Source organism: Nanorana parkeri, unplaced genomic scaffold (assembly GCF_000935625.1).
Source record: "Nanorana parkeri isolate BGI_ZX_2015 unplaced genomic scaffold, ASM93562v1 scaffold61, whole genome shotgun sequence".
Taxonomy (NCBI): domain Eukaryota; kingdom Metazoa; phylum Chordata; class Amphibia; order Anura; family Dicroglossidae; genus Nanorana; species Nanorana parkeri.
In genome coordinates, this window is record NW_017306329.1 from 2728994 (window position 1) to 2756046 (window position 27053).

Below are 27053 nucleotides of genomic sequence, written 5' to 3' on the forward strand. Positions count from 1 at the left end.
ATGTGTTCCCTCACCTCCCGATCTACTGAGCCGACCTGTGACAGTCTCATTGTCACAGGTCGGCTTAGAACTATGAGGTGAGTGGAAATCACTCATCTCATAGTTCTCCTTTAAAGCAAACCTTTGCTTTTCCATGCAATCCCTTCAGTAAATTATACTCACCTATCCATGCTCCTTCTGCACTCTCCCTACCCTGTTGGAGCCCTTTCTCCATTGCTCTTTTTGAACAGGGCTTTCAAATATGGGGAAGCATATGACCTCTCCCATGTGACAGTGCTCGGGCCTAAGTTGCCAATCGTCAGGCCTGAATACTGGCAGGCGAGGGGAGGGTGGTGATGTTCTCCATTAAGGTAACCATTGAGACTGGAGTTTACTTAAGGTGGAAGCAGTGAGTTGACAAGGAAGGTGAGGTGGTCTATCAGGAGACACTGTCACTTACTCTGGAAAGTTGAGGAATCCCCATCAACTTCAGGGGACACCTACTTTTAAAGATGCAGAGCAGGAGGCATGGACTAGAAGCAACCAGATAGTGAGACTACAGTACGCAGAGCAAAAGATTTACAGCAGCATGACTAATTTATGACACCATGGAGGAAGTAGGCACTTGCACCATACCTAAGTTTCCTGGAGTTCCCCACTGATGCAATCACACACCTAATTTGCACCTCAGACATTTTTGTACTAGATAATTGATAATAACCTCAGAATCTTTGCTCAGAATTCTCTACATCTATCAACAAATGTGCAGTTTTCCCACCACAAACATTCCCCCATTCCAGACAATATTGTGTGACCACTGATGAGTTTAGATCAGCCTTTCTCACCTATAGTTCCATGGACTCATTGGATTCCTCCAACAGTTACTCTGGGATCCTTGATCAAGGAGAACTTTTTGCCTCTCAGATGAGTAACCCCTGATATCAATTAACTTTTTAGCTATCTGTAAGTGGGACATTCTTTTCAATGACCACCACAGAACTGTGAATATAGTAATTATTGACATGGATTCCCTGACACCTGAAAGATATTTTAAGGGTTCCACTGTGGTAAAATATTGATAAAGGTTGGGTTAGATACACTGGCTGAGTGTCCCTGAACATTATTTTCAAATGTTGATGGCTCTGCCTAATATATATGAGCCCATCAAAAACAATACCATCTAGAAGAATCACTGTGACTCTCCTCTTCATGAGTGGTTACTGCAGCTTTAATTAAAGAGACCCTGCCATTACATAAAAAAAAGCTCCAAAGAAATGTGAAAGAAGACTGTGATTACTTAATTTTCCCTCTGCCCATTCCACTGATTCTGTAGAATTGTACACGTGAGAGCCGCAGACAAACCCACACTGCTGGAAGTGTCAATCTCCTAGGCCCAGCACAGTTATTATTATTATTATACAGGATTTATATAGCGCCAACAGTTTGCACAGCGCTTTTCTCACAGGTTTATCCTGCTGACCTTCACCCATAACAGGAGACAGTAGTGATGTGGAGGTCAGCAAAAAGAACCACTGAAAGCTGTGTGGGACCCAGGAGTTTGACACAGGGAATTGAGCATGGGCAGTGGGAAAAGGTAATTATTCACAGTCCCCTTTAACACCTATACTTCTTTGGGTCTTTATTATATGACAGGGTCGGGTCTTTTTTATATGACAGGGTCGGGTCTTTTTTATATGACAGGGTCGTGTCTTTTTTATATGACAGGGTCGGGTCTTAAATGAAGTGCTCTTAAAATAAACCTGTCAGGAGCCCGAGCAATTCAAACCAAGCATATGCGGAAAAATGTGTAAAAGAGGTTACCTTCAATGAAAACCATGTACCATGGATCCAGAGATATCAGCAGGGTTAGGCAAACTTTGTGGTGCAATTACAAATCCCATCATGCATCCGCTTCTGGCAGTCATGCCTGTGGCTCTGAGAGTCTTCCAATGCCTAATGGGTTTTGTAGCTGCACCACAGCTGGAGGGCCGGAGTTTGCCTACCCCTGGTCTTTAGACAAACGGAAGAACAAACTCTTAAACTAAGCTGTATGGATGCCGACCCTTTGTTGTACAGTGCAGTGTTTATGTACGGCATAAACAAGAAATAAATGTGCTATTTTTATTTAGTAGCTGCCGAGGAACTCTTTGTGTTCGGCTAAACTAGAAAGAAAATGTGTCTTTGGCAAGCTTTTAAGTTGATGGCACGCATGTAAGAAGCCTTCAGAAAAAAAAATGCAATGTATTTTTCCCCTGATACACACAGGGTGTGCTGGTGGTCTAAGACGGATCCAGGTTTTAACGCCGTCTTTCATGTGCCTTTGAAGAGAGATACATCCAGTGGAATTATATGATGCTTAATATGTTTGTATTATAGGTCCTATTGATAGCCACGTTCCGGGAATTATATTTTAAATAGGGAGGCACAATAAATACGTGTTCGACGGGGTTACAAGGGAGTCGCCTTGGAAAATAAATATAAGACGAATGTAAAAAAAAAAGGTTCTAGTATTAATGCTCCTCATGAACCCGATTGGCTTGACTGGAACCATTAAGCACAGATGGAAGATTGAGTTTTTAGCATTGTATGCTAAGAACGAAGACATTTTGTTGGCTGTTCCACTGTTTGTATACAGTCATGTATGGGTTGGTTCCCAGTCAGCCAAATCTTTTAAAACGAATATCTATTTTTTCATAGAGAAACACTGTGGTGGAGCAGTGGACACCGGGTGGTAGGTATCCTGATGGGGTGTAGAAGCTTTGTACAGGCAGTTTTGTAGGCACCTATAGCCACAGCTAGGTCTTTGGAGTAACGTCATAGAATTGATAGCAGATTGAGCACCAAACTATTTTTAACAGTTCATCAAACATTTAATTGGTCACAAAGTTCATTTTAAAAAGGCCAACATATTTCGAGGGTGTGAAGGGCTCCCTTCATTAGGGCTACAGTGGACCTTATATTAATGCCATGCTTCTATTTTTATGGAAATTTAATTTTGCATCTGCAAGTGACAAGTTGTACCGTTCGCCTTGTGTGCTTTGAGACCCCATTCACACTGAGCGTTTTGAAGTGCAATTTCCGCTCACAAACCGCTCAAATATGAAGCTCAATGTAGCTCTTCCAATGTATTTCAATGGAGATGTTCACATCTTGCAGCTCAATGTCGCCTGTAGCTCATAGCTGAAACTTGTCGCTCGAACATGACGTATTTTTCGGCGGATTTCGAGCGATTTGGCCACAACAGACTTTGATGGACTGCCAAAAGAAGCGCTATGTAGTGCAACAAAATGTGCACTGTAACTCAATGTAGCTCTTATTTCAATGGAGAGGTTCACATCTTGCAGCTCAATGCCGCCTGTAGCTCGTAGCTGAAACTTGTCGCTCGAACATGACCTATTTTTCGGCGGGTTTCGAGCGATTTGGCCACAACAGACTTTGATGGACTGCCAAAAGAAGCGCTATGTAGTGCAACAAAATGTGCACTGTAGCTCAATGTAGCTCAAAAAAGGGCTGAAAAAGCACTTATTTTGTTGTAGCTCAGTGTGAAAGGGGTCTTAGACTTGATGTTGAATGAAGTTCTGAACAACAATTGCTGCTGCGTCATTACAAACAAATTCTCAAACTCATAGTCAAGTCAGCCCTACCTGCACGGAACAGTTTGCTCTCCATTTTTGTGTATTGAGCTGTTCAGGTTAACAAGTCTTTCTGGCAGAAAGTCAAAGAGTACCTTAGGGCAGCTTTTGTCAACCAGGGTGCCGTTGCACCTTAATGTGCCTTCTGGCTTTCTCAGGTGTGCCTCAACATTTTGTGGTAGTGGGACTCTGAATTAAAGAGGGGTTCTGGTTTGAAGGAGGTACTCTGATGTGAAAGAGGGGCTTCTGATGTGAAGGTGGGGGAAATTTTGATTTGAAGGTGAACTTTGATGTGAAGGGGGCCTTGAGATTTTTCATACTTTTAAAGGGTGCTGTGACTATAAAGAGGTTGAGAAATGCTGCCTTAGGGGAGTAGAGACAAATTCTACACCAGTAGAATTTAGTTTGGACAAATGTGTTCAATTTTCTAATAGTTGATGGGGTCAAAAAGGACAAAATACAATGAAGGAGCAGGAGTTTTTTTCTCGAAGGAACAAAATTCTAAAAGTGAATGTGGTTTTTGTTTGAGAAACTCCATTCATTTCCAAAATCGAATAATAAAATCAAATGGACTTTTGAATAATGTTCGTCAAGTCTCTGGTGGCATTATCGAACTTTCTGACAAGATTTTTCTTATAAATTCTTGTATGGTAATCTACCAGTGTATGGCCAGCTTTAGAAACGTATCTTGATATGGCAGTTTAAAAACTGTGTATATGGGGCCTTATTTGTTGTCAAATGGATAGTGTTGCCCAATAGAAACTCTGCTAGCAATTGTCACTACCTTTGTGTTTACACTACCTGGTGGACTGAGACAGCTCCATCTCATTAGATGCAATGTCAGGCACAGTGCTTCATTTTCCAGCCAGATGAAATGGATAAGCAAGAAAATCCATTGTTTGCAATAGATGCTGATTATACCAGCACATTGCATTCTGGTGGTTCAGGGAACATACATAGGGTTGCCACCTTTTCTTCCATCGAAACTCCGAACACTGTAGCGACGCACAGAGGTTTTTGGGGGAGAATGAGTTGTGGCTTCTTCATATGTAAATAGCGTCACTCTTTCATATGTAAATATCACAGTTGAGACTATTTTCAGTGGGGGGCCAGTAGCCCCTATCTTCATTTTGGTTGCCCCTGTCTGCCTGACATCATGTGTCCGGGTTTCAGCTGCCATGAAACCTGGATACAGCATTCAAAACCCTGACTGTCCAGGTGAATCCTGGACAGGTAGCAACCCTAAACATACAGTAAATACAGCTTTTTTGGTATATTGACCTGAGTTGAAATCGGGTCTTTAAAAAATGTAAAGCAGCGTGTCTTAATGAGGAACTTTATCCATATCTTCAAAATAACAACAAAGCCACCTTTAGGAATGTTTAGTAATGACAATCTACAAACACATACTGCTAGATCATTGCTGGCTGTTTATTCTTTGCATACCTTATTTCTCTTTTCCTCCCCATTCCCCTCACAGTGGCCATTTTTACTAAGGGCAGATTAATATATCTCCCTTTACTTCCTCAATCTATGGCACATGTGACTAGGACATGTAACCATACACATCATCTCAGGGCAGGAAAATACCTTTCCCTGAGATCTCGTGAAATTACAGCTGATGTTTTGTATCCTTCCCAGGATGCAATGCTTGGGCACATTTCATTACTTTTGCCAAACAGAACCAAGAAGTAGAAAAACATAAATTGTAAGTAAAATAAAAATATGTTTGTTTAGCTAATGAATGTAAGATGATTTCATATCAGCATGCAGAGCTTCATGCTGGTGTGATTTGTAGCCAATAGGAGTAAGGGTCCGCTTTAAATACACGTGAACACACTTGAATGTGATGTGATTGCGTGCTGGTAGGACAGAGCCCCAAAGACCTTCCCTGTCTGTTCTTGGAACCTTGTCATTTCAGATTGCAGAAGCCTCACTAGAGGAGAAGTTCTGGCTGTGCTACAGATGAAATCTGGAATACCAGAGGACTGAACGCGTTTGCTCAAAGCAGATAGAGCATTTTGTATCTGAAATGGCCAGTGATTGGCCTGACTGACATTGGTGGTCTTCTGAAACGTGAGCTTAAAGGTTGCCGTAGCAAGATGAGGTGTTATGATGATGGTGCTTCCTGTTTGGAAGACCCGTCTTTTCCAATGATACGGAAACTGGTGAACATTTATTTAAATTCTTTCAGCTGCTCCAAATTGATGAAAGCTCAAACCTGATTGGTTCTGTCAGGTACTAGACATGTTGCACTGCTTTACTATAAAGACCAGTGGGTGGCGAGCGCTGATGTCATGTTGTTGAAAAACTTCTTAGGAAAGTTAATTGTAAAAATGTATTTGCTTGAAAAGGACATGTCGTTTACTTTATTTTATTACAAGATCAAATAGCTGTGTACACCATTTGTTGTTAAACTTTATGTTCTTTTATGGTTTTTGTAATCCTATTTATAAAAGTGCGTTTAATAATGTTGCCTAACTTTTTCCAATTCGCCCGTTTTTTTTGTATGTTTATAGAAATACTTTTTTATATAGTGTTAATATTTTTTTATTATTATTATTTTTAAAATTCCAATTTAATATTATTTTTATACAGGATTTATATAACGCCAAAAGTTTGCACCTCGATTTACAAAAAAAAGGGAGACAATACAGTTAGGATACAATTGAATATAGGAGGATTAGGGGCCTCTTCTTGTGAGAGCTTACAATCTAAATGGGAGGGGCAAGTGATAAAGCAGCAAGTAGCTGTGTGGGGGTAAGTTGTTTGAGAAGGTACATTTTAAAATTAGATGGAAGCAGGGTAGGCTTCCCTTAAGATGTGAGTTTTTAGGGATCCCCTAAAGGTGCATGTAGTAGGAGTCATCTGGAGAGATAGGGGAAGGAAGCTCCAGAGGATGGCAGAGTCTCTGGAGAAGACCTGGAGGTGAGCATGGGAGGAGGTGATAAGTGAGCTAGAGATCAGGAGGTCTTGGGAGAAGCAGAGAGGACCATTTGGGTGATATTTTGAGACAAGGTTGGTGATGTAGTTGGGAGCGGAGATTGAGATTGGAAGCCAGTGCAGGGATTGGCAGAGGGGGGTTGCAGACACTCAGTGGTTGGTTAGGTGGATGAGTCTGGCAGCAGCATTCATGATAGACTGAAGGGAGGGGATAGCTGTGTTGAGATAGGCCCAAAAGCCATACATTTGAGAACAAAACGTTTGTATGGTGGGTATATCAGTATGACAATGAAAACATAATTACTTGTAATGCAGCCTCTCTCTTCTTCTGTGTCTATGACTGGCAGGCTTGTCCCTCTGTTTTGCTGGTGCATTCAGCTTTAAGTAGCTGGAATACAGACTCCCTAAAAATGGCGTACATGTTTCCTTGTGATGCTTTTTTATAGATGGGATGATTTGTTTTAAAATTGCATTATTGATGCATTTATTTATTCACTCTGTTTGCTTTGTGTACTTTTTATATTCAATCAGATATTTTTTTTGCAGGTTTATGCCCCGTCAGCAAGCACTGCCGACTACAATAGGGATTCACCAGGTTATCCATCCTCGAAGCCAGCCTCCAGCACTTTCCCTAGCTCCTTCTTCATGCAAGGTATGGCTTATTATACTGTATGTGTTTGCCTTCTAAAGTAGTGTTCTTTTAGTAAATAAAAATTTTTAAAAAAATAGTGTGTTTGTGCTGTCTATTGCAAACCATCGGAGTCAATGTGTGTGTTTTATCTGTAAACTGGTTTATCTGCCAAAAGATTTGTAATTCTGTTTAGTCAGCCTTCTGATCAAGGCATCCCGACTAGATAGCATAGCCAGCAGCTTGTGAGCATGGTTTCCTTTTGCTAGTTTGCTGTGTCCCTTGCCTGCATAATGGGCGGCTATAAAAGAACATCATCACCCTACTGTGCTCCTCAACCCAAGCCCTGCACACCCCCCAATGGAAAGTGCCTAAACACCTTACTCTTCAGCCCCTGGTAATTGAAATATGTTAAAGCAACAGAACTGTGCAAGGTCATAGTGGCTGACTGACTTTGATGTTTATGACTTTGAAGCTCCCAATCTCAGTTGGTAATAATTCATTTAGAGTCACAGCACCTCTTTCCGAACTTGGAAATACAGTGGTAACTCGGTTCACGAACTTAATTCGTTCCACGATTCTGGTAACAAACTAAATTGGTCGCAAACTGAATCAAACTGTTATCAGACCGTGATCTTGGCTAGAGGAAGCCACGACCATGTGTCAGAGCAGGGAAGATGGCTGCAACTGTGTTTGTCACTCAATGCGGAGATCGCGAACGGAAACAAAGTTTTGCCGAACTTCCTGTTTGCGAACCAAATTGTTCGCAAACAGAAGTGTTCGTGAACCGAAGTACCACTATAATTCATGCAATATAGTCAATAAAGGCAATTTACAGTCCTTAGTTTTTTGGCTATACTTTTCACTGTCACTTTGATCAGATTAAATATAATGCATAATATAATATACATAAGTGTATAAATGCTTATGTAGTCTTGGTTTCTCATTTGTATTTGTACACGGAGGCAGCCATATTTTCCCAGTAGTTCTGCTTTCTAAATTGTGTCAAACAGTGATTGGGTTTTACTGTTTCTCTCCCTCACCGTCTGCTGGGGCTGATTGAAAACACCATACTTTCTACATGATTTATCCTGTAATCTGAGCTGTTGGTGTGCCAGATGTTGATAATATTGCATAATACACAGACAGCCAACTATAGGGACAGTCTACAGATGTTCATATAAAATACACTTATGGAAATTTGAAACCGAAAGTCACATCCAAATTTACTTTCAAGTGAGCATTACATTAATAAATCAAATAGTTTAATGTTCATGATCTAATAATAGGTAGATTTATTAGTAATGCATTTTATATCTGCCATCCCTTTATTCATTGCCCACTTCTGCTCTTTGAAAGCTTGAATTTGATTTATGCAATATATCCAGATTCATGTATAGGTTGCTGAAGTTATAAGCCAATATTGACTTCCCTCTAGAAGTCAAGTTGGCTTTACCCTTTTACGAGACTTTCTATAAGTCAAGTTGGCTATTCCCATTCTCTGAGACTTTGCAGAAGTCAAGTTGGCTCTACCTTTTTCGAAATCTTTCAAGAAATCAGGTTGGCTCTACCGAATACTTTTTAGAAGTGATGTTGGTTCTAACCCTTTCCAGGACTCTCTAGAAGTCAAGTTGCCTCCACCTTTTTCCAAGACTCTCTAATGGCCTCTTAATATGATGGGTGACCTTATTTACTAAATAAGATACATGGGAGGCTTGCGGTCAAGTTTGAGATCTAGAGAGCAGGTCTAGATTTGCATATAAATTCAGCTGACTATCTTTTAGGTTCTACTCATTGTTTTGGCTTGCACTGTTCTCTAAAGGTAACCTCCCCTAATGCAAATTATCATTTGATCTATCTATGTTGCTCAGATTTGAGGCAGGCTTATTTCCATAAAACACAGATTGGTCTTATTCTTATTACTTTACAGCAACCCGAATTGGAGATTGTGTTCTAGGAGAGCTAAGGGGAGGCAGCTAAGTAGACATATCACATTTACATCTATATTGTAAATATAACAGTAAGCATAGGTTTTCTTTATAATAGACACATAGAGAATTGACTATTGACTCCTGGTGCCCAATCTGCGGATTGAGGGCCACATGCGACCCTCTGGTCGCCTCATTTAAAGTGACATTAAACCCTTGTGCTTTTCTGCATATATCTACTGGTAGGCTAGCAAGCAGCAGATACATGCAAAAACATTTTTAAAAAACCACTTACCTGTGTCTCCGCCGTACGCTCCGGTCCAAGTATCTGAAGATTCTCGGGCGGGCGCAAGCACAGTAGAGATCGGGAGAAGAGGAGAGACACAGGGTAAGTCAACGCAGGCAGCGTGCAGTCCTTACACCAGCATGGGGGGGACCACACTTTAAGCGTGGTCCACAAGCTCCAGCAGCCAGTAGTGGTTTGTAAAGGGGCCTTTATTAGCAGTAATCTCTAGCCATGCCATGTAATATGCCCCTAGTCTCTGACTGACTACGGACATGTTCCATGAAACTGCTAGAGATATTCTCCAACCACTCCTATAGTATATTTTCTGACCATTTCCTCTAGTAAGTTTCTAGTCTATGACCATGCTCTGTAACATTACATATAATAAATATTCTATGTGGCCCTTTGGAAACATCTAGGGATACATTTGAGCCCCACTATATCTTGTAAGCACTACTGAAGTAGACTGACGTCTGTACTTAGTAAGCATTCTTATAACTCGATTCATAGTTTTCTATTTTGATGATAATCGTCCTTCCTAATTTTAGCAGGATTGGGTGATAAAAGGATCCTATGTTAATATCTCTAGCCAATGATTTTAGGGGTGTCAAATTTGCCAAATCTGGTTTTAGCTTCTGAGCCAATTGCTGTTCTTCCCTGTCATAAGTCTGTCTGCAAACAGACAAGCCTGCTGGGGCAATACAAGTGTGCATGTGTATGCTTGCATCTGTGAAAAGGAATTATCTGTTTTTGGTCAGATCATGAACATACGTCCAACCTTTGTATAATATCTGTGGCCACCATTATCTCTGATGATTGCTTGTGTTACTGTGGCTACAAGCATCCAGACATCTAGAACAAAAAGTTGTCCTTCTTGGACAGAATGCGACTCAGCCGCTGCCCCATGTGAAGTTGTAATTGAGTGAATAAAGTTTGTAAATTACATAATTTGCTTCACAAGTACAACTTGGCACGGGGTTTATAGCCCTCTCTGAAGAGGGAACTTTGAAATCTCTTTAATTGTTGCAAATCCAGTAATGAAACAGTCTTTCCAAAATTTGGCATCATAACTATGGTGCTGCGCTTGCCAACTTTTTTAATTGGTAAAGAAAAATTAAACAGGGAAGCTAGAGCCATATTTACAAAGCAGGACAGTAAATTCAGTTGATAAGCTGTTTAGCAGGAGGACTTAGAGCTGGACAAGCCTTTCTACAGTGGGAAAGTTCAAACTGGGGGTGAGTCGGTTTGACAAAGAAAATAAATTAGCGGAAACATCCAAAGCTGAAATCCTCCTTACCACAGAATGCATGTTATTTGTGATGGACTTTGACAATGGGACAAGTCATTTTGGGCTTTTTCACCCAATTAGGAGAAGATATACAATGCCATATTAGAACTGTATACTACACCTGCTTATCTGATTAAAATTGCACCTGGGGTTTTGACAAGAAACCAAAACCACAACAAAAACTACAGTAAAGGTGGGGGGTAAAAGAAGGTTTTATTTTGAAAAGGTCAACAGTACTATAGAAGTCCCATCTCTCATACATAAAGTCTTGCTGATTGTGTACATTTTACAACAGCTTTCTTAAACTGGGTTATATTTGATTTTTTTATTACTAGGAATGATTTGTAGTATTTTTTTCTTGTGTATGTTATGTTGTTCAGCTATATGACTATAAAACAAGAAAATGCTGACAGATGTGTATAGAAATATGCCATTTCAAACATGGGAAATTAAGGGCAGGGTCACATGGCTTAATTTAGAAGCTCAGTAACTACACAGATGGATCAAATGGCTTCCTGTGGTGTAAGCATCACAAGTATTTGTAGTAATGAATCATGCTCATAATTGCTATGGCATGCTACTTCTGTATCTTACACCATCTAGATCAATGTGTTCTATCTGTGTAGAAATCGATGGCTACTCTTACAGAGTTATTCACAAAAGGGTGAAGAGATTGGAGAAGGCAGGATAAGTGAACAATCTAGGCCAAAATGGTTGATTTTGAAAAATTCTCCCCTTCAGCTCACTTTCCAGTTCAGCTATGTTGTCCTAGATTGTTCACTTCTCTGGCCTTCTACAAACTCTTCACCCTTTTGTGAATAACCCTGTTAGTGATTAAAGTGTATGTCAGGGATGTTTATCCCGTCAAAGATGATGCAGGTACAGAAAAATGCCTGTTGACCTGCCAGAAATTAATTTCTAAATCCTGTAGTGGGCTGATAACACTTATGCCGACTAAATGGTGTCAGCCCTTCCCAGGTGTCTTTTGCTAAGATGCTCAAACCCTCCCACTGCCCTCAACTTTAAACCATAGATGCAAATTATTCTGTAGTCCAAGATACAAACTAGGAAGGCTTATAAAACTCCTTGAGATAACACAGGAAGTGTGCTCAGGGCTCAGGACAGTTCTGAATTACTGACATCATTACCAGTTGTTTTTATGTTTTGCACTTACCGAATACATATAACAAAACACTTTGAATGGTGTATTTAAAAGACCAAAAGGTAGCAAATAAGAGTTAATTGTCAGGATTTACATACGCTCTAAGCAATATCCATTTTTAACCCTTAAAGGAGAACTATGAGGTGAGTGCTTTTCACTCACCTCATAGTTCTAGCCGACCTGTGACAATGAAACGATCATAGGTCGGCTCATCAGATCGGGAAGTGAGCGAACACATACCGGCGTTCGCTCACTTCTCGATCCTGTCACGGCTCTCTGCCGTGACAGGTGAGGGGCTGGATTCCCCCCTCCCTGCTCCGATCCGCCAGCGCTGACTGGCGGAACGGACGGAGGAGGGGGCGGGTACAGCTGGCTCTGCCTCTAGATTGGCAGAGCCAGCTGTCACTCACGCAGATGGGCGGATCCTGACATAATTGTCGGGATCCGCTTCAGCTGCGGCGTCTCAGTATACCGCGAGCTGTAGCTCGCGGTATACTGAGCCTAGGGTGACAGGAGGACGATAGTTTGTGTCCTCCCGTTACCCTAAGGAGAACTATGGGGAAAAGCCCTAACCCCATAGTTCTCCTTTGACATTTACCCACACAGTAGCTTCCTCTAATATAGACTTAGCCTGCTGTTTGCATTCTCACTTCTCCTTCAATGGGATCCTCACCAAAAGGAGATCAGAGCTGGGATTTCGGAGCCAGAATGTAATGCAATGCTTCCAAATTCCTACTTCGGAATTGCTGTTTGTTAAAATATAGGTACAATTCAAATGGAACCTGTCAGCATGATTTCTCCATGCCATTTACTCAGTGATTGGTACCCTGCAATTAAGAACAACCTGGAGTTTTTCTAGGTATGCTCTTCCCAGGAGGTATACTTAGAGGTTTAACCCTTTACTTAGAATGCTGCACATTTATATTTCGCAATATAAATTCTAACATATCAAATATATATTTTATTTGTGGCAAAATATTTTACTGGCTTTTCCTTTCTGTTTCTTTCCAGATGGTCACCACAGCAGTGATCCTTGGAGTTCGAGTGGAATGAACCAAGCTGGCTATGGGGGAATGTTGGGCAACTCTTCTCATATTCCACAGTCAAGCAGCTACTGCAACATACATCCACATGACCGTTTGGTAAGTGCCATAGAAGACAGAACTGAAATTATTATTTAATCAACTTTTACTTTAAAGAGAACAAGTTCAGAAAGCGTTTTTGTAAAGATTTGAATCTCCATTTCGAAGATGCTGTAGCGCTGCGTTCTTATCTCTCAAACCCCATTCACACGGAGCTACATCATCATTTCAGCGCTGATTTGAGCTGGGTGACGTTGGGAGACATTGAGCTACAATGAGCTACAGTGCACATATTGTCGTGCTACATAGCGCTACTTTTGGCATGGACTTCGTAGCTGCTACATTGGGCTGTATCCAATCAAAAGCGGTCTTGCTGTGACATATTCCTCTTCCTGTTTCCTGCTTATGTTCCTGCTTATATTTCTGTGCAAAAGTGACACTTCTGTAGCGCGACAACGTCGCGCAAAATCACTGGTAGTGTGCGACATTGAGCTACACCATTGAAGTCTATTCAGCACGAAATCCGCCGAAAAATAGGTCATGTTCAAGCGACAAGCTTGAGCTACAAGCTACAGGCGACATTGAGCTGTGAGATGTGAACAGCTGTATTGAAATGCATTGGACAACCTTCACTGAGCTACATTGAGCTGATGTTTGAGCGATTTTTGAGCTGAAATCGCGCTACAAATAGCTCAGTGTGAATGGGGTCTCAAGGATAGCCATGAATGCTAACATTGAGTTGTATTCTCTCCCTGTCAGAAATAGTAGCTTCATGTTAAACAGGCCCTCATGGAGTCTGACCTATGTAAGCAAACAAAATTCTATGTAATGAACTAATATATCAATTTTAACCCAAACTAAGTCCAAATCAAGCCTCCTGAACTGTTCTCATAGAATGATCACAATCAATTAAAATTTGATGTAAAACACACTGCCTTCAACCAACACAGCACTCCATAGGCATCGGTCTGAAAAGAACCTAGGTCTGTAGTTCTAATTATACCTAAATCCAAAAATTATGCAAAGATCCCCAATACCCAGGCAATCCATAGTTAATCACAAAGTATCAAATATCAATTCAGCTACCTGAATAAATATTAGATTTTATCATAAATACATACAAAATCAACTGCTAAATAAATTCCCCAGTCCATAATTCCAAATCAGTAACATAATCAAGTTTCACAAAAATTCATTAAATAAACATCTATTTGGTCTTCAGACACATCAAAATATTTGACTGTTCCTCATGTTTAGGTGATAGTCGAGAGGAAACATATACAGGTATCATATAACATATAGGTAACATATATAGATATTGCAATAACATTGATAGGGTACATCAATCATTATAGTGTGTGAAGAGTTAACATTTTGGTGGTAACAGAAGACAGTAATACTTGTTTCTCTAATCCAAAAGAAAGGACTCAACAGCAATCCATCAAGAAAGTATTACCAGGCCAGGGGTGGGCTTTCCCACTATAAGGGGATAGTGGGGTTAGAGGGGGCCGCACCAAGCTTCAATATTTTCAAATGTAATCATGATCATTTATTTGTTATTGTGTTCCCCTCTTTTATGTACCTCTAGACATTGGTGGCTTAAATCATTATGAGGACTACAGGAAGAAAGGGATGTAGAGAGGAATGAGCAGATTATTTGCTGTTTATTTTTGTTAGGAAATAGTTTTGCCTTTCTTCTATTGGTGCTCTGTACAATTGGGAAGTAGATCTACTTATAAAGCACACTCCATGTTGCCCCCAGTAGTGCATTCTAGCAATATTATTTACTATAATAATTGCATGAAACAAAGGGTGGAGCTTGTAGAGATAATGGCACAGGGGATGTTGAAGAGTCATTAGGCTCTTTTTAATTAAATAAACATCTATCCTTTCTCCTATTGGTGGTCTCTACAACCAAGCAGTAGATCTTAATGTATAGCAGAAGAAATGCTGCTTCCAATAGCACATTCTAGCTGTAGTGTTTACTAAAATAATCACATGAAGCAAGGCTGGAGACTTCAGATGAGCCTAGGGCTGCGTGATGTCTAAATACAACGCTGGTTATAACATTGGATGGTGGCAGAAAATGGAACGTACACTAGAAGCTTGAATGATTTTTGGTGAGTTCTCTGTAAGTCTAGCACTGATGGGGTAGTCGCAGTGGTATCCTGAATGTTTCAGGACCGCCTGCTGGACAAGGAGCACCCAAGGGCAAGTTTCTAAACCACAGCATTCCCCTGCAGATATTTCCTAAAACAATAATTAACAGTATATCACAGTGACTATTTTTGTAGCAACCTGGCAAAAGATGAGGTACTGTGTATATATATATTTATTTTTTCAGTTGATATCACTGCTTAGATTATGGTACACATGGCCTTTAGATGACCATACTCTTATTATTTTCAACATTGTAGTCTAAAATAAAGGTGTATGCTATTACATTTGTTAAAGTGACGCTAAATTCAGGAGTTAAATCTTAAAAATACATTCATGTCCCTTAACTATTACCGAGAATGTATCTTATTTGTGTATCACTCGGCTGTAGATCCTCAAATCATCTCTGAATTGGTGCTGACACTGTCCTTCCTTCTGGAGGGTGGCTACTTTTGTTTTCCATGGTACCTGTGTGTGTTGTGAAGTAGTCAGCGCTCCAAGCTCACTCCCGGGATGGACTACAATCTCATGTTTAGTTTACTCATTTGTATCAAGGTTATAGTCCATCACGGGAGTGAGCTTGGAGCGCTGACTACTTCACAACACACACAGGGACCATGGGGAGGGGGAAAAAGTAGCCGCCCTCCAGAAGGAAGGACAGTGTCATCACCAATTCAGAGATGAATTGAGGATCTACAGCCGAGTGATACACAAATAAGATACATTTTTGGTAATAGTTAAGGTACTTGAATGCGGTTTTAAGATTTAACTCCTGAGTTTAGTGTCACTTTAAGCTAAAAATCCTCTTAATGGACTTTGAGCTTTGGCCATACTGTTTGTCCAGCTTCAGTGGTAAAAACTATCAACTTGTCAGTGCACTGCCTATTAACCCCTTCATGACTGAGCTTATTTTTAGTTTCTGTTCATAAATGACTGACACACTTTTGACATTTTTGCTGTGTGATTCTTCCACGTCAGTAATATACTTTCTTACAAAGTGCACCCACACATATTATATATTGTTTTTTAGAGGACAGATAGGGCTATATATTTATATCACATATGTGTGTCTAACGCCTCACTTAGGACAAATACAAATTAAAAAAAGAGGAAAAAACGTAAAAAAAAACTTTTTTTCCCAGTTTTGATTTGTAGTATTTTTTTTTAACAAAACCAGCACAGCTAAAAAAAAATGCAATACATACATTCATTTATTTGTCCCTTATTTTTAATTTTTTTACACTTTTCACTATTTTTTTTAATTTATTTACACTTTTCACTTTTTTTATACTGACAAATTTTATTTATTTAATTATATCAGGCAGTCATTGTGAATTAATCTCACTATTACTGCTTGATAAATTAATACATTTTTTTTATTATCAGGCTGCTTCAAACTTCAGAACAGCCGATAATAAGTTAGTGACACTGATCCTGCAGCAGTTCAGGATTCAGCTGTCAGTGAATGTTTCAGAAAACTTAAACATTCTACTTTCAAGAATAGATACATTATGTGTCTAATACATAACATTTTGTATCTATTCTTGAAAGTCAAAAGATAAAAAAAAAAAAAGCCAGTATAGCTTGAGAGAGATATCTCTCTCGATCTATACGAGCTGTCAGAATGCCGGCAAAAGCCGACATGTGTGTCTGCTTTGCTGTGACTCTCAGACACCCGATATTAAGGTATCGGGTGTCTGAAAAAGGTTAACCCTTTCAGTAATGGATCTCTAGATAGTTAGACATCTATTACTGAAAGGTAACCGCTGATTCTCAGCGGTTAGCAGCCTTCTAGTGCAGCAAATAACTCGTCACGTACAGTGTACGTGACGAGTCATTTGGTCCCTTTGTGGCTGGACGTACAGTGTATGTCTCCCGTCATGAAGGGGTTAAAGGGCAGCCTTATTTAGGTTGTTTCATTGGATGAGATGCCTTGAAAAAGACAGAGGTGAGGTTAGTGCTGGACCATTATTGAGTCCAGTAGAAGCCCTGGCCAATTCCTCCACCTTCATCAAGGCACTGCCCTTTCTGAAAATAATGGTCATGTTACTTTTATATACCCAGGGCTTCCACTTATATATGTTATTAAAGGGTAGGACTGATATACCGCATGTTTCATAGAATGAGGATACCTTTAGTACAATTTTCCTTATTTACATAATGTTTTTGTATTTTGGGTTTTATGGTCATTTTACACAAAAAAAATCAGAATTAACATTCTGCTGATTTCACAAGATGGTAATTTCTCAGAGACAAGCACGCATTAATTTATTGGATAGTTTCAGCAGTTTGACAGGGTTGCATAAAAAACACAGTGGATGGTTTACATTTGTAATTGGGAATAAAATAGGAGGACACAATAAGGGAACCTGACAGATTACAAAGAAGTTTTGAAAAACTCATTCAGGGAAGTCAAAACATAAAGGATGTAAGTGTTTAAAATGCACTTTGTCATTGTGAGATGGTTAATTGTATTATGCGTGGCTGAATATTGTCCTTGTTTATCATCCTTACAGAGCTATCCATCACACTCTTCAACGGACATCAATTCTAGTCTTCCTCCTATGTCCACATTTCATCGTAGCAGCACAAATCATTATAACGCCTCTTCCTGTACACCGCCTGCCAATGGAACAGAAAGTATTATGTGTAAGTTTTTTTACTTGTATCACCATTTTTATGTATTTATTTTTGTAACATAGAGATTTGCGTAGTGCAGAAAAGAAAAAGACTTTCAACTTTTATTGATGCATCTTTTAGGATTAAAGTAGAACTTCTGCATTAACATATAAGGATAGTCACAGATGAACAGGTATCTCCTCAAGGACTGTCAATTGCCCATTTCTAATACAATGTGCCCAAACCAACTTACACAACTGATGTACAGTTGTCACTTGCCTTCTCTGTTCTCACATAGAAAATCATCCCCGTTTCATGGAGACGGGAAAGTCTCTGAGCATGTTTATGAATGCTTCCAACCTCACGAGCACTCTATATTTTCTCCCTTAATAGCCCTAAATGACCTTACTTTTGGCTAAGTGTCACATTGTGCTATGGGATTGGGGATAGCATTAGGATCTCAATGACAGCCCTAAGTTTCATATAAATGAAATACTTTACAAAACAGAACACTTGAATAGGTCCAGCTTCACTGGCTTACAACTGGTGAGTAGCACAGGAGCCAGAAGATTGCTGCCTCCAACAAAGCTTTCTTATACAAGGGTTTGTTTTGCTTTTTGACCAGTTTTCTTTAATTGGCTTCTGACCAGATTGACCCTAGAGCATATTTGTGTGTGCATGTGGATGGAATGTTAGAGAGCGAGTCCCTCCTCTGTGTTGAATGGCTCAGTGTTCTCTGCAGTGTGCTGGGATGGTATCATTTACATTAAATACAAACTAACTGCATTATGTTAAACATTTCTAAGATCATTTGAGAGCATTTGATGATGACCTCAATCATACTGGAATTTTCATGCAAATGCTATATGAACCCCACCCTTGGGTAGCAAAGTTGAAGGTAAAGGCACACTGCCCTTAACTCTACTTCCTTAAAGGCCAACACTTTTTTTTTTTACTTTTGGCTGAATCCATTCTTTTAGAAATGGTCTGTCTACTCAAACCAAATGTTGCTATAGAGTTAAAGCCCAGTTCCAGTTTTTTTGTTTTGTTTTTTTTTAATATGGTCCAGCTGAAAAAAGCACCTCTTGCTGCAATACTCACTTTTAGTCCACTGTCGTCTGCAGTACTTCTTTTTTATCACAAGATCAGTGAGTCTCCCAGTTTCAATGGTGCCCTTCATCCAAACAGGAAGACTGAGGACATTATAAATGCTGGGTGTCATAGGACTGCCCGCTGCTGCAAGAGGAACATAATCCTGCTGGTCATGAGACCATTCTGAAGACTTATGAAAAAGGTAAGTATAAAAAAATATGCACAACATATTTCCTAGAGGCCCTTCGGGAAGGCGGGGCTGAGTCTGGAGTTAGGTTTAAAACCATTCAATGGTATCTTCTTTCTATTGGGCAATTTCTCCACTGAGGTCCCAGGTTTGCACATTTGCTTTGGCCATTATAAGGGTCCCTCGTTTCCTGCCAGATTTTAAATGTATTTATAAGTGGGAAGTATCACCCCAAGATGAGCAGCAGCAGAGCCAGGTTCCATGTTAGTGAGATGTGGCCACTAGGGTGCACGAAGCAGATAAAATCAGGGAAATGTTAGACTCGACGTATAAATGAAATATTCCTTTAGAGGAGATAATTCTTGAGAGAAACATGGAAGCTGCAATTGCCAGAACACCTGATGTTTCTGAGCTTCTTACTTGTTCTGTGTCAGTGACTCAAAGGGGTTGATTTACTAACCTTATAAACACACCACGAACATGTATACACCTCTGTAGTGTGTTCCCTCCCAGCATGATCTATGTGTGGAATCTAAACACCTTTGTAGTGTGTACACACCCAGCAGGTGTGTTGTGCAAAGCCCTGCATGAATTTGCAAGGTGATGTTGTGTAAATTAGCTCTATGTTGTGTTGCTTGCGTTGATGAATGCAGGAATGTAAATGCATGAGCTAACCATTTTTGTCTAAACTGTGAAGCAGCATTATATATGCATCATGTGCATGATTTTTCCATATATGGCATTAGTGGAAACATGCTTATAGAGACTTTTTGGTTGATAAATACGCTTTGCTGTGTAAAAATCACAAGCACCTGGTGCGTGCGTGTGTTTAGGTTAGTAAATCACCCCCAAAGTCTTAAAGCCAGTGGGGGAGTATAACAGCCAGGAACATAGCATTTCCAGAAGCAGGTTAGAAGTTCTTTACTATGGCTAAGGTATCCTTAAACACATTTTGTGTTTCTGCAAGCATGCAATTAATATATAATATACATTTGTTTTTCAGTTTTATGTTCACTGATTGCGTAATGTTACTGCTGTTTCTTTGTGTTGGAGTTGTGTTTGTTTTCCTCCTATGAAGGACTCTTCCTTTTATCAGTTTAGTAAGCAGTAAAGGCTTGTTATGCTTTTAGCAAAGCATGAGGACTAGCCTTGAGTCCTGGATTTAATTGTCTCCCTGTTATTTTACTTAGGTGCATTGCGCACAAGTAGTAGTCTGGCAAGGTTCTATTAAACTCTCTATGCAATGTTTGGCCATGAATTCACATGTGGTACTAGTCCAATCCAATTGGGATAAAATATTGTGCTAGGATTGAGCACAAGTAGATTGAACACGTGTATGCATACATATGGAATTGCCATAAGGGAAAAAAAAAATCCTTGCATACTGATTATGATCGCTCAAAAAGCCGACCATACTGACGTATCAGAAACATCTAAGTGCCAGTTGATAGACATCTTAAGACTCTGAACCATTCCTTTTTAGGAAAAATGCAGAAAAAGCTTCCGACTTGCTCACAACCCGATGTCCCGGGTTCATAACACTCCGTCTTTCTGTGTTAATAACATTCACTGCAGCAGAAGTCGTGGCTGCAGCCCCTAAAAATATTTGTTTGACTGTCTACATTTACGGGCTTCTTGAGGGTAATAAACTATCCCAGATCATGTATTATTCTTACCCTGGTCAGCCTCCAATCCATGTTTTTCTGGCCCTCCGCCACTGGCATGAAAGCAGCCTTAGTTCACTGCAGTTGGTTTTATTTCCCGTCTCTTACAGTTGCCGAACTTCAAGCAAAATGCCAGCCAGGCTTCAAAATAGTTTTGTCTGTTCTGTGTTATTCCGCTGCATGGTTTATATTAATCTCAAAAATCCACAAAAATCTCTTCTGTGTCTTTGGCCTGGGCGCTGGTTCATTAGAAATGTAAACACTGGGAATGTCTGTTGGAATCTTAGAAAGTTACAAGGGAATTGAAGGTTTCACATTTTCTTTTTTAATTTTAAAGGGCAAGTACATTATTTTAGGTAAACCCCAAAGATCTACAGTTCTGTGATGTTCTGTGCTTCACTCCATCCTATATTGTGACCGATGTAACTATATGTTGCTTGTAGTGACAGCAGTGGATGGCGTTGTGTGTATGCCAGTAAAAGAAGAAGCTGCACTCAAATGAAATTCAAAGATCAATGTAATGATATTTATGTATCATCACATCAGCTAATGTTTTGGGTCCTTGCGGGGTCCCTTCCTCAAGCAATACAGTGATGGCAGGTAACTGGATTGCTTTGGGAAAGGGACCATTCAAGGCCCCAAAATGTTGACTGAATTTACCTTTGTGATGCTACATAAATAAAAGCACATTGATTTTTTTACTTCCATTTCAGTGCTGTGACTCTTCTTCTTCTATTTTAGGGACACCGAACACATTCCTTAAACTCCAGCTAACAGTTTGTGTTGATGTTGGATAGAGAAGAAAAGGGTTAGAAATTCTTTTAAGCTTTAATTGCTATAAGTGTCTTTGTTGGGGATATTTTCCTTTACTTCCAATCATGGTGACCATGCAGAAAGTGAGAATAATCTTTCTAACAAATCCAAAAATAGTCACTAGCACACAAAAGCATATTCTGTCAATTCTTCTTTATTGACAAAATAAAGGTATGTCACAATGTGTAGCGATGTTTCGGAACCATTTTGGTTCCTTCTTCAGGCTAACAGAGAAATGGGAAGAAGGGACCGAAATGGTTCCAAAACATGGCTACACATTGTGACATACCTTTCTTTTGTCAATAAAGAAGAATTGACAGAATATGCTTTGGTGTGCTGGTGACTACCTTTGGATTTGTACTTGATTTGCGGTGGCACGCGCGGTCATTACAGCACCCACCCAATGTTTTGAGTTGTATCCGGTCAGGAGTGCGATGGGATTCTCTCAAGTGTGAATCTAGGTGCACACAGTAATAAAAACCTGACAGATTCCTACCTCTTCCCACTCTGAAAAGAGAAGTTCTTTTATGGTAGTCTTTGTTCGCGATGGCCAGATAGAACATAGACACACAGAAAAACTAATGTCAGAGGGTCTAAACCAGGGGTGGGCAACTCCAGGCCTCCAGCTGTTGTGGAACTACAAGTCCCATGAGGCATTGCAAGACTCTGACAGAGGTGAAGGCATATTGGGATTTGTAGGTAGGGCACAGCTGGAGGGCCAGAGTTATCCACCCAAGGTCTAAACCCTCCAAACTCTATTTAAGATTAAGAAAAAGCATTGACATGCTGGAGATTAACTACATTAAGGTGCCCATAGACTAAGTGGCGCCAATGAAAAAGGTCATTGGGCCCTGTTGTGGGTTGGGCAGTCCTGGTTTTCACTTTTGGTAGTGCTCTATTATACCTGCCAACCCATTCTCCTGCTTTTCAATAATATGTATAATCTTTAGTCAGCATTCCCCCACCCCGAAGTTCTGCTCTGTCCCAGTTCCCAGTTCTCCTGCTTCTGCCCTTTATCTCTGTCCTTTCACACACTCCAGCCAGGTGACAGGTTCACGCAGCACTAATGTAATTAATTATTTAATCCTGTTTTCTAATAGGACTAGCCTAGCCTTTTGTACAATCAAGTATTTTCTTTAATTCTTTTTTTTAAGGCTAATAGTATTGAAACTTAAAATCCAGGCAAAAAAAAGGCAACTGACCAATCAAAAGTGCAAATTTTACAATAAACTGCTGTATTTGTCTTTAAAGTGTACCTGTCATGAAAGAATGTGTGTAGGCCATCATTCCTTCCCACATGCTGGTGCTTTGGATAACATTCTTTGAACCACTGACCAGAAACAAATTTAAAGATAAGGAATTTGTTTCTGACAGTTATTTAAGGCATGCTTGACTCTCATTTAGAGATGATTGAAACCAGAAAGACAGGCAACAAGCATTATCAAAAGCAGCCCGCCTCCTTCTGTTATGACAGGTGTACTTCAAGCCTAATACCTTCTTCTAATACCTTCTTTTACCTGGTGGCCTGCTACCTCCATGCCATTCTCTACCTGACCCCCCCCCCCCCTTTTTTTTATGTAGAAAGTGACCCAGCATGGCCATTCATCCTTTGTTGCTGGTGGGGGGCAGGTAAGCACCCCATTATTTGTCTGTCCTGATGGATAACACCTCTAACATCTATTGACACAAAGAGTCTTGACTGTTGTATGTTACATGGGCTGATGTTCATGGTTTCACCTAAATGCACTTACAATCTCATTGTACATCATCATGAGTAGTTAGCTGTAAGAATTACTGGGAGAAGTAGTTCAGCCATCGACGGTGACATCCCGAGTGGGCCTGCTTGTAATGCACTCATACAGATTGACATGTGTTTGTGTTTCTTACAAATGTCCTTTATCAGTCTCTCAACAGCATTAACACTAGTCCTCCTTGTAACATAGTTTTATTGCATGGTGATCCTGCTAGTACTGAAAAAGCTGTACAGAAAAAAATCAGTTGCGAAGGTTGGGTCAAACCTAATAATAACGCTGGCGGGGTTGTGTACATGGTCAATGTTTACAATGTGAATTTGGGGGGCTTAGTTTCCTCTCATTGACATACAATTCTGAACACAAGCCCTACGATCTTTAACCCTTTGTTAGGACAGACATTGTTCAAATCTAGTTTACAACTGATAATGAACTCTGCCAGTTCAGTACAGACAAGGGTGAGTATGGTAAACACTATCTCTTCAGCCCTCTCCTTAAAGTGACACTAGACTCAGAAGTTAAATCTTAAAAATCCATTCAAGTACCTTAACTATTAACTAACAAAAATTGTAATATTTGTATTTGTGTATCACTCGATTGTAAATCCTCAAATCATCTCTGAATTGGTGCTGATACTGTCCTTCCTTCTGCAGGGGGGCTACTTTTGTTCCCCATGGTCCGTGTGTGTGTTGTAAAGTAGCCACCACTCCAATCTCACTCCCGTGATGGACTACAATCTCATGTCTTGTTTACTCATTTGTATTGAGATTGTAGTCCATCATGTGAGCGAGCTTGAAGTGGTGGCTACTTTACAGCACACACAGGGACCATGGGGAACAAAAGTAGCCCCCCTCCAGTAGGAAGGACAGTGTCAGCACCAATTCAGAGATGATTTGAGGATCTACAGCCGAGTGATACACAAAGAAGATAAATTTTTGTTACTAGTTAAGGTACTGAATGCATTTTTAAGATTTAATTCCTGCGTTTAGTTTCACATTTACATTACAAAGCAAAGAAAAACTTCAATTTTGGAGTTTTCAGAATAAAGCAAGTAAAAAATGTAAGTCCACCTAAACTACCTAAGACTACCCTGTCCAACAGGGTGACTATTAAATTAGAGACCCAACAGCATTGTCACCCTATTACAGGAACAGTATTGGATCAGAAATCAGATTAAAACTTTGATACCAACGTCCTTATTCATGTTAGTGATTACATTTTTTAAAATTTTGCCCACAATTACTTTTTAACAACTTAATTTCAAAATCTCTAGGCAGCATGTAACATTTTAGTTTGGCTGATCTTTATGGTCAACATCCTCCGCTTTTCCTAACAGCGATATTATCAGAAGACCGCCATTTCCTTGTATCCATTGCTACGAATGTGCTGTCTGAAAGCAAAGCACAACTTTCTGTGTTTGAATTCTAAATCAGCAGATTAATTAATTCCATAATCTCCGGAGTGGGGCCTAAATGAACACTGCACCTATTCTGAGGTTCACGTGTTACGATTAGCATCCCCCAACCTAGGGCCGCTTCTCCTGTGCAGGGATCCGGAGGTGCCCAGGCCTCAGATAGCATAATTGCACCGTAAATAAGTGGATAACCAGCAGCGTTCATATTTTTGCTCATAAAAATGTAACATGAATATATTTGACATCTACCTTAGCAAACAAATTAATGCTAATTAAAGATTAATGCAATATAATTAGCATTAAAATGCAATTACATTACGGGTAAGTGGACCAGGAATAGAAACCTGTAACATGCCTCCCTGCTTGTCCTAACACTCTTGCTTTTGTTTTCTTTTTCTTTTTTTTCTTCTTTTTTCAGCGAGCAGAGGTAGCGGAGCAGCGGGAAGCTCGCAGACTGGGGATGCGCTGGGTAAAGCTTTGGCCTCTGTAAGTTTAAATTGCTTCTGTATTATTGATTAGCTCTTTGATTTGCTGTTAATCGGACAGTTAAAGCTGATACATTGCAATAATTTTTTTTTATTGTTTTGTGTCTGCTCGGGCAAATGTTTAGCAAATGCAGTTTGCTTTTTTTGCATTATCTTTATATAATAGACCCAAGCAGTGTAAACTCATAAACTGGCTGATTCAACACTCACCTATTAAGGAATTAGCACTAGAAAGCAATGCAGATGGGTTGTATGTGAATATGCGGGTAAGGAACATGCTGATAGAAGAGATCAGTCTGATGCTCCCTTGCTATGCATTTACAGGCTGGGGGCAAGGAGGGGAAAATTGGGAGGGATAGAGGCAGTGCTTGGAACCAAAAAAAAGCGGGCTGAATGCAAACATGCTGTGACACGTCCAGTCACAAGCTGGGGGTAGGGAGGAGATCAGGCTGTATCGCTTAAAGCTGAATGCCAGGATAAGCAAATATTAACCGAATACAAGAGTCATGTGTATTCCTACTTGAATCTGGGTGAGCTTTTTGTAATTCTTCCTGATCTTCCACAGTGCAGGGGGTGACGTCAACCTCCCGCCAACAAGATAGCCCAAATCTCGCAAGATCGTGTCGCAAGATTTGGGCTTCTTAACAATCTCCGAGATCTGGCCAGATGGAGATCTTAGAGAATGTTAAGTTACTTATTTGCCCCCATTTTAGGGAGTGGAGGGAGGGCAGGCTAGCTTGAATTAAAAGAGCTTGTCACTTTCAGCAATACGTATGTCTGTATGTACAATAGAAGTTTGACTCAATTTTTTTTGTTTCCTTTCAAGATCTATTCTCCCGATCACACCAACAACAGCTACTCATCCAATCCTTCAACTCCTGTTGGCTCTCCGCCTTCCCTCTCAGGTATTTCATTAGCTAATATGTGTATAACACGAACAAAGGTTTGGAGAGTCCCCTTCTCCCAGTCAGTCAACTACACCGATAGATCACCAGGAGAATTCTCTTTACTAAGAAGGGGTCACCCTTTTAAACACTGCCTTTAGCTTTGATTACGGCATGCATTAGCTGTGGCATGGTTTCGATAAGCTTATACAATGTCACAACATTTATTTCCATCCAGAGATGCATTGATTTTTCACTAAGATCTCAATGGGGTTTAGGTCTGGACTCTGTGGTGGTCATTCCATGTGTGAAAATGATGTCCCATGCTACCTGAACTACTCTTTCACAATGTGAGTCAGATGAATCCTGGCATTGTCACCTTGGAATATGCCCAATGTGCCATCAGGGGAAAAAATCCTTTGACGGAAAAACCTGATCATTCAGTATATTCAGGAAGGCAGCTAACCTCTTTTTTTGGGAACATAACAGTGATGAACCTAGACCTGACAAACTGAAGCAACCCCAGATCATAACACTTATCCAATGGAAGGCTCTTAACTACTGTATTTGCTAAGCTATATCCAGGTGGTGACTTTTTTTTTTTTTTTTTGGCCAGACAGTGTATCAATTAACTGACACCTTACTTAGTACAAGGTTTGTCTTCCCCAGGCTTGACTTACGTTAGATGAAATTTGATTGCTTGGTATAGGCTACTGCAGAAGAAAAGTTATATTCCCAGATGCTGTCTCTAGAAACAGGTGCCAAGCTAAAGCAAATGTTATTTGGGAGATAACCCTCACTTCCCGCTTGGTCCCCAGGCCAGCAAGTGAGAGAAGACAACAAGGACACAGACATCAATAAAAACAGAAGGTCTAATACAGGGGTAGGTAAACTCAGCTCTCCAGCTGTGTTGAACCTACAAACCTCACCATCCTCCTTGCCTGTGGTTGGCAGAGTCTTGCAATGCATCTTGGGACTTGAAGCTTCAGAACAGCTGGAGTGCAGAAATTGCCTACCCCTTTTCCAACACTTCCATATTCTATCCAAAAAATAAATACT

The 27053-nt window shown here is 40.2% G+C and overlaps 1 protein-coding gene across 6 annotated transcripts in view; it reads left to right on the forward strand.

Moving 5' to 3' along the window:
* The window catches only part of TCF4 (transcription factor 4), a 375506-nt gene that overhangs the window by 308262 nt on the left and 40191 nt on the right, over window positions 1–27053 (forward strand). For all 6 annotated transcript variants that reach the window (XM_018576263.1, XM_018576264.1, XM_018576265.1 and 3 more), the window contains 5 exons: window positions 7101–7206; window positions 12858–12988; window positions 17602–17734; window positions 25044–25111; window positions 25937–26015. In XM_018576263.1, the coding sequence (XP_018431765.1) occupies window positions 7101–7206; window positions 12858–12988; window positions 17602–17734; window positions 25044–25111; window positions 25937–26015 (517 nt within the window). The remainder of the gene's footprint in view (window positions 1–7100; window positions 7207–12857; window positions 12989–17601; window positions 17735–25043; window positions 25112–25936; window positions 26016–27053) is intronic.